General features: G+C 38.6%; 1 protein-coding gene across 2 annotated transcripts; it reads right to left on the bottom strand.

Moving 5' to 3' along the window:
- Positions 1-698: 698 nt before the first annotated feature.
- On the bottom strand, positions 699-4,261 carry LOC103418819 (ankyrin repeat-containing protein At5g02620-like). 2 transcript variants are annotated; one of them, XM_008356927.4, is made up of 4 exons: positions 3,601-4,261; positions 2,704-3,375; positions 2,209-2,618; positions 699-1,711 (listed from the first exon to the last, which is right to left on the bottom strand). In XM_008356927.4, the coding sequence occupies exons 2-4, from the start codon at positions 3,062-3,064 to the stop codon at positions 833-835; spliced, it is 1,650 nt and encodes a 549-aa protein (XP_008355149.3). In that variant the 5' UTR covers positions 3,065-3,375; positions 3,601-4,261; the 3' UTR covers positions 699-832. The 2 variants fall into 2 exon arrangements, with proteins under 2 accessions (XP_008355149.3, XP_028955576.2); XM_029099743.2 differs by having other exon boundaries at positions 2,704-3,418; positions 3,601-4,052.
- Positions 4,262-7,996: the final 3,735 nt, after the last annotated feature.

The raw sequence follows: 7,996 nt of genomic DNA, 5'->3' as shown, positions 1-7,996 counted from the left end.
CCCTCCTGTTTGTGTGATCACGGTTAAGTCACGTCAACATTTTATATTACTATTCATTTTTATCTTATTATCTCTATAAAAAAAAAATATAAAATGTTGACGTGTAACCACACAAAACAAGAGGGCATGAAAAATGAGACGGCAGAGAATTTGCCTCCAAATAGTAAATTCAACATGATAAAATATGTAAGGGATACATTAAATGTATCGACTCACTATGATTGTCCTCTTGTCCTCTCATGGTTGCCAATATTCTCTCAATCTGTCCTCAAAGTCAATGATGGTCTTTAGTTGGACATATTGTTGGGATATAGTTTCGCAAAACCCAAAAAAAAAAACCTAAAGTAGAAAAAAAGGATTTTTTTAGTCAAAATAATTTATGAGATTAATATAACTTTTCATTATTATGATCCCTCGTATTTAAAACAAGTAGAACTGTTATTGAGTTTGTCCATTATCAATTATTTTAGTTATTCCGTAAAAAATCTCTGTTAAATTAAGTAAAACGTAAATACTCTCAATTTTTGTCAATTCATTTAGATCCATTGTTAATTAAATTGAGAATATTTTGACCTTATTTAACATACATTTTTCACATAATGATCAAAATGATTAAAAGTGGACAAAATCAAAGACCAGTTGTATCGATTTTAAATCTCAGAAATTAACGTGATGAGTTATGTCGATCTCACGATACGTTTTGGCTAAAAACTATGATCAACTCCTTGTAGACAATATACATTTTTGAAGTTGATTTTATAATAATTATGGACACCTTTTAGGCCCAATGGCGGCAAAACAAAATATGATGCAGGCGTGTGTGGAAGCAGTTTCAAATTGCATACATCTTCTTATAGTCATTGTTGAGCAGCTCAGATTCAGACATCACTGCAGACAAGGACCACGAGCGCGATCTGCTGTCCAACGATGATCTCCGAATGCTCCTCATGTTCTTCGCCTCAATCCGATGCCTAACTACCCAGAAACACATGGTTCCCAGAGTTGCAGCCATAATTACAGTTCCTATGATTGTTACTCCAATTGCTAGCCATGTCTGACGACCCACCACAACAAAAGAGAGCGCCAGAAATGCCACGGACACAAGCACACAAGCCAACCACATTAGCTTGTTGATGATTGCCATCATCTGCTTCTTCGCCTTGCTCTCGATCACCACAACTGAAGTTTGCACCACCACGACAGCCAGAGAAATGAAGAGCGCAATGGAGTCGAAGATGAAGAAGATTATGAAGGCGAGTTTGGGAGCAATGTTTGCCTCGCCAAGTGACTGCCCCGCAGGAATGTCTTCGGGGTCATCAACGTACTGGCCAGGGATTTGGAAAATAGCTGCAAAGGTGACCGTGGCTATGAGGACAGCAACCACAGTGTTGGAGTTTATGGCATTGTTGAGGCCTTCCGTGTGCATTTTGTGAAGGCGTTTGGCAATGCCTTGGACTCGTCTTCTGGTTTGGCGAGTGTGTTCTAGCTGGTGGTGGACTTCGTGTTTTATGTCACTCACTGTTTGTTTCAGCTCTCGAGCTGGGTTTGTAGCTTGTGGTTTGATTTCTTTAGCACTCTGGACACCGCGCTCTTGGAGAAAAGCTTTAATGTCCGGGTTCCCAGTTTTCTCGGCAGTGTCAAGGGCAGTTTCTGCAGACTTGTTTACTGCTTTTGTGTTGGTTTCACTGTGTTCGAGTAGCATCTTAACAATCTGCACACGTAAAACCGACATTATGCTCGTCAGATTGAAACATACAATTTCTTTCTGTAATTTGGTACAAGGGATCTAATAAATTCATCCGATTAACCAATAAAAGTTAAAAGAAGCATCTTAAGTACCTATAAAACTCAACAAGGGTAGAATTTGTAACATTGTGGGGAGACAACCCGGAAATGCACCAAAATTGTCGAACAAAAGCAACTAAGATGCCCAAATTACAAAACTTATTGAAGGTAAGCTTATACAAGACTACTGCTTTTTCTCAAAAGATTGAGATTTAGCGATCCATCGCGCTATGGCATTGCATAAAATCCGGAAGATGAGAGAATCTAGCCTGCCTAAATAACCGAACGTAATGTGCACTATAGCCTATAGGCATAAGAATGTGAAGGAGTTTTGTTGAATTATTAGTATGAGTTCTTATGATGCATTCAACTCAATTAAGAAAACATGAAAAGTTAGTAAGCTCAGGGAACAGGTTAGTTTACCTCAGCTCTACCCTTCCGGGTAGCTATATGCAACGCCGTGTTGTCTTTACCGTCCACCATGTTTATCAAAGAAGGATCTGCCTTGATCAACTGCTCCACCACCTCAAGATTCTGCCCCTTAGCCGCCATGTGCAGCGCCGTCTGCCCCTTCTTATCCACCCGCGTTGCAATACCAGGCTCCTTGTCCAGAAGCGCCTTCACAACCTCCAAATGACCATTTCTCGCTGCAGAATGCAGCGCTGTTTTTCCATTACTTCTAGCAATGGTTGCCAGGCTGCTTCCTGCCTCCAACAGAAAGTTCACCACCTCGATATGCCCTTGCGTCGCAGCTGTGTGCAAAGCCGTGGTGTTTGATAGATCCACCGTCATAGTCAGTTCCGCATGAGCATCCATAAGCGCATTCAACACATCTGCAAAAGGCACAAAGCGAAAACATTAATCTGCCACCGCAAACAACATAACACGAAAAATGAAAAAAACCGAACGGATACATACCCATATCCCCTTGTTTGGCAGCAATGTGGAACGCATCAAACCCGTTTCTCGCTTTGATTCCGGCATCGGTGAGATCATAGTACTTGATCATCTCCCTGACCAAATCAACATAACCATATTCTGCAGCAACATATAGTGCTGTTTCATCAGATGAGTTTTGCTTTGCCAATAACTCCTTCAACTCACCCTCTTCTGTATTTTCAAGGATATCCATCACCACCGCCATCTTTCCTGACCTCGCCGCGGAATGCAAAGGCGTATCATCGCGCTTTCCCGTTAACTGCTTGGTCATCTTCTTCCGGGACAAGGTTGGCTGCGCCACCGCCTGGGGCTGCTCTGCCGGGGCCGCTTCTGCCTCCATTATAGCAAGTTACAAAAATCTCCCCCTTCTTTCTCTCTCTATATCTATTTTCTCTCTCTCTCTCTCTCTCTCCTTCTCCACAAGCTAATTCTAACCAATGATTTCAAGAGTTTTTCCTCTTCTTTCAAGCAAAAACCAAGATCAAAATTTGCATTTTTCATCCAAAACAGTCATCGTTTCTTCAAACCAAGTCCAAGAAATTCAAAAAAATCTTCCAAAATCCCCTGAAATTCAGCAAAACCACGGCCTTTGAAATCGGTTTCTATCTCACACCTCTGGTTCTGAATTCTCCTCCACCCCAAATCCCTGCCCTGTTTCCACAACAAAAAACAGAGCTCTACCAATCAATCCCAACTTCAACAAACAAACAAAAAAACACAAAAATTACAAAAACAAAATTATGGGTTTTTGTTGTTGCACTTTTCTCAACATATCCTAATTTCTCATTCAGTTTTTTTCAACACAATAGGATTTGAAAATTTGAATTATAAACCAAAGAAAAAAGGGGAAAAATAAACCGAAGAAACTATATGTACCTGGTTCTGAAGAAACAGAAAGGAGCTTGTATGTTCTCCTCCTCCATGTAACCAAAAACAGCCCGTAAAATTCAGGAGCAGTTTCTAGAGGGCCCTGGGATTCAACAACCACGCTGTAAAAACATATTTAGGAGAAAAATGAAAGGAAGTAGAAACTTTTTTCTGAGAGGCCCTTTTCTTTCGGAGGTAGAAAGAGCAAGAAAGGAATTGGCTATAACATACATACATACGTGTGTGTGTGCATATATATATCCAGGTGAATATGTAAATTGAAGGAAAATAGGCCAAGAAATGGAAATTTAAAAAAAAATTAAATAAAAATAGGGCACATGTATGCAACAGCAGTAACAGCTGCAACTTTATGTGAATCCTAATCGGACCCAGAATAACCAATAAATGATTGCCCAAAGGTTTTAGTTCTAGAGAAAATTTAAGAAAAATGGTTTCTACACGTCTTTATTTTCGATACGTCTCTATTTAAAATCATTCGTTGATCTCGGTTGTTTTATTCGATCAAAATGACAAATATGGTGTTTAACGAGGATAAAATATGTAAAAATTGTTTTTTTTATAATTAAAAACAAATATTATTTTTATAAAAATGAAGAGGGGATAAAATGGGAGGAGGGAAAAACAGAATGGAGTGGCAAAATATATGAAATAACGGAAATAACAGAACCACGCGCGCTTTTCAATGGGTTGGCGCACAGGGTTTTCATGTTCTTATTCTTCTTTTATTAATTTTTTTTTTTGGTTTTTACAAACAATCGGTTAAGAAGTAGACATATCCATTCAGGATTGAGTTTACTTGTGTATTGAAATTTATATTCCTTAAAATTAAATTCTGATGACAGGTCAACCACCATTGAAGTTCTAGAAAGCAATAAGTTTTTTCTTATGTTGAGATTGGGGAGAGAAACCAAAAAACTAATTAGGATTTTTTAATAAAATCTTGGATTAATTCCGTTAGTTTCTTGTTTTAGGTTTTGTTTTTTGGTAGACTAAACGACAGTGATTTTATTATAACTAATACAACTATCAAAGAGGATATTCGAGATAACACTCAAAAGGTTCTCAATCTAAATAAGCTTTAATAAAGCATAAAAGGTCAACTCGGCCAAACTAGCTGCCACATTGCTGGTGGATTTGAGGGAGAGACACACTCGAAAATAAGTAAAGCAACGCATCCAATGTCACATCCTGGCTCGGGCCCCCATCACATCTTGGGCTACACTCCACCGTAGCACGATATTGTCTACTTTAGGCCCCAACCACGCCCTCACGGTTTTGTTTTTGGGAACTCACACGAGAACTTTCCAGTGGGTCACCCATCCGGGAATTGCTTTCACGTGAGCTCGCTTAACTTCGGAGTTCCGATGAAACCCGAAACCAATGAGTTCCCAAAAAACCTCGTGTTAGGTAGAGATTGGAATATACATATAAGGCTTACATGGTCCACTCCCCTAGGCGATGTGGGATGTTACAATCCACCCCCCTTAGAGGCTCGACTTCCTCGTCGGCACACTTCTGGCCAGGGATTGGGTCTGATACCAAATTGTCACATCCCGGCCCAGGCTCCCATCACATCCTGGGCTCGATTCCACCGTAGCACGATATTGTCTGCTTTGGGCCCCAACAACGCCCTCACGGTTTTGTTTTTGGGAACTCACACAAGAACTTCCCAGTGGGTCACCCATCCTGGGATTGCTCTCGCTCGAACTCGCTTAACTTCGGAGTTCCAATGGAACCCGAAGCCAGTGAGCTCCCAAAATGCCTTGTGCTATGTAGAGATGAGAATATCCATATAAGGTTTATAGGATCCACTCTTTTAGGCGATGTAGGATGTTACAATCCATCCCCTTAGGGGCTCGACGTCCTCATCGGCACACTTCCGGCTAGGGATTGGCTCTGATACCAAATTGTCACATCCCGACCTGAGCCCCCATCACATCCCGGGCTCGACTCCACCATAGCACGATATTGTCTGCTTTTGGCCCCAACCATGCCATCATGATTTTGTTTTTGGGAACTTACACGAGAACTTCCCAGTGAGTCACCCATTCTGGGATTGTTCTCGCGCGCGAACTCGCTTAACTTTGAAGTTCTGATGGAACCCAAAGCCAGTGAGCTCCCAAAAGGCCTCGTGCTTGGTAGAGATGATAATATACATATAAGACTTACATGATCCACTTTCCTGGACGATGTGAGATGTTATATCCAAGTCTTGAAATCATCCACAGTCAAACTCAGATGACTAAGATGAGACTTCAAAGCCAAAGAAACTATATTCAAATATCCTCTGACCTTACTAAGGGTTTTAGACAAATTTTTCTTAACCAAAAGCACTAAAATAACTTATTTAATAGAGAACACAAGAATAAAATGGCAGCTGACACGCAAAGACCAAATCACGCGCCAGTCAGGAAAATTGCACAATAATCACTCTAATGAGACCCCAACCTGGAGGAGGTGGAGCAACAATATAAATACATTCGATCATAAACACTGAAACGAATAGTTTTGAGTAAACACTCCTACTTATCTTTTGAGAAGTCAAATATTGTTCTACGTATAATTGGGGTTTGATTTGAGTTACAAAATATAATGGATGATGGGAAAAGCACCTTAAGTATTAGTGGGTCACAGCTTGAGGTAATCATCAACCAACCCAAAAACCCTAGTGGCTAATTACCACACACAGATAACATCCAACCAAAAAAGTTGACAATAGCCTTTGGATAAATGTACAAAAACGATTCCCCTATATTCCTAATTTTATTAATCTTTATTTGATTTTCGCACATGGAGTACAATTTAGTACGCGTCTATTGAATCCATCTTTAAACTTTCGGCCCATGCATTCTTTACCTTTCATGAAGAAAAGGATAAAGTATGGCAGTTGATTATTGTGGACGACATTCATAAAAGAGATTTTTTTAGTATATTAGCAACACGATCAGTATATTAAGCGTATTAATATAATTAGTTAGAAATTTAAAAAAATAAATTCAATCAATTGTATAGTTTAACACTTGGTGTATCGAACTATGTTCTTAACACACTGAACATTTTTTCCATTCATACCCCTTTATCGTATGTGATTATTGGTTAGGCATATGGAAATGCAAAAAAATTGTTTTTCTAATGATTCTAATCAATTTCCAGAAAAATAATGAATTTATAATGGTAAGATGAGTCTATAAAAGTGATATAATGAGTCTATAAGAGTGTCGGTCAGTTAGATAATTTAGATTTTTTTAATCATTTTTGCCAATTGGCTTGTTATCGCCTTCTTTAGATTTTGGGTTGTGTTTTTTGTTAAGGATAATCAATTAATCATATTTTTTTACCAAAAAAAAATCAATTAATCATATTCACACTTCATTGGAATACTACAAATAACACTATGAAATGGATAACGTTAGGAATACTATATTTTAAAATCAAATAATGTGTCATAAATAGAAAATAAGTACATTAATTAATAGTTAAATAATAATCCAATCATTAGTATCAATATTATTTAGTTTACAAAATAAGTACTTGAAATGTTTTTGTTATTGATACTTTAAAAATCTAACTGTGCACTTCAATAATAATTCTATAACACTATTATTATGTTAGTGTTATTATATATATTAATGGGTGACGGAGACTCAAATTTAAAACTTCAAGGCATAAACAAATGCTCCTACTCACTTAGGATCAAATCACTTGCCTATAAAAACATATTTTCTAAAACAATATAATATATCCCCGTCTAGTTTGTAGATACGTTTAGGCTACCTAAACAAAACATTATTGGAATTGTTTTTGGACATTATCCTTATTTCTAAATTGTAGATATGCAAAGGAAACATTTCTTTTCATTTATCTTTTTATTTACATATTTGGCATTCTATTATATTTAGAAGGTGATGGTCTATAATATATGGGCTCATTCTAACATATTGTTGACCCTAAAAACTACCAAGCCTACGTGGCGCGCAGGCTGAGTAATCTATAAGCTAACTACGTCATTCGGTTGAATGCGAGGCGTGCCAACTCATCGGCCAAGCTCGGCCGAAGAGTAAAATATGCTGATGTTGTGTTGAGTGCGCGACCGACTTCTGCGTCTTGCGATTGCGACCGAGGAAGGAACATGTCTCGGCCTTTTGGGTTCTTGAACCTGAAGACAAGACTACTATTCTTACGAAGTTCACAAATCGTTGTCGTCGGATTCGGTCACAGTGATGATATTCGTCATAGTAAACTCACGCCGAATAGACACCAAAGTGTAAGGGCACATATACTCAAAGCGGATATATGTCTTAACAATAAACGTGGTTCGGCCGTCGGAATGCCGAACTCTAAATCCCACTTGAGAGTATCCAATCATAAACTAACTCGGCGTGCA

Source organism: Malus domestica, chromosome 03 (assembly GCF_042453785.1).
Source record: "Malus domestica chromosome 03, GDT2T_hap1".
NCBI lineage: Eukaryota > Viridiplantae > Streptophyta > Magnoliopsida > Rosales > Rosaceae > Malus > Malus domestica.
This window is presented reverse-complemented; position numbering and strand designations above follow the sequence as displayed.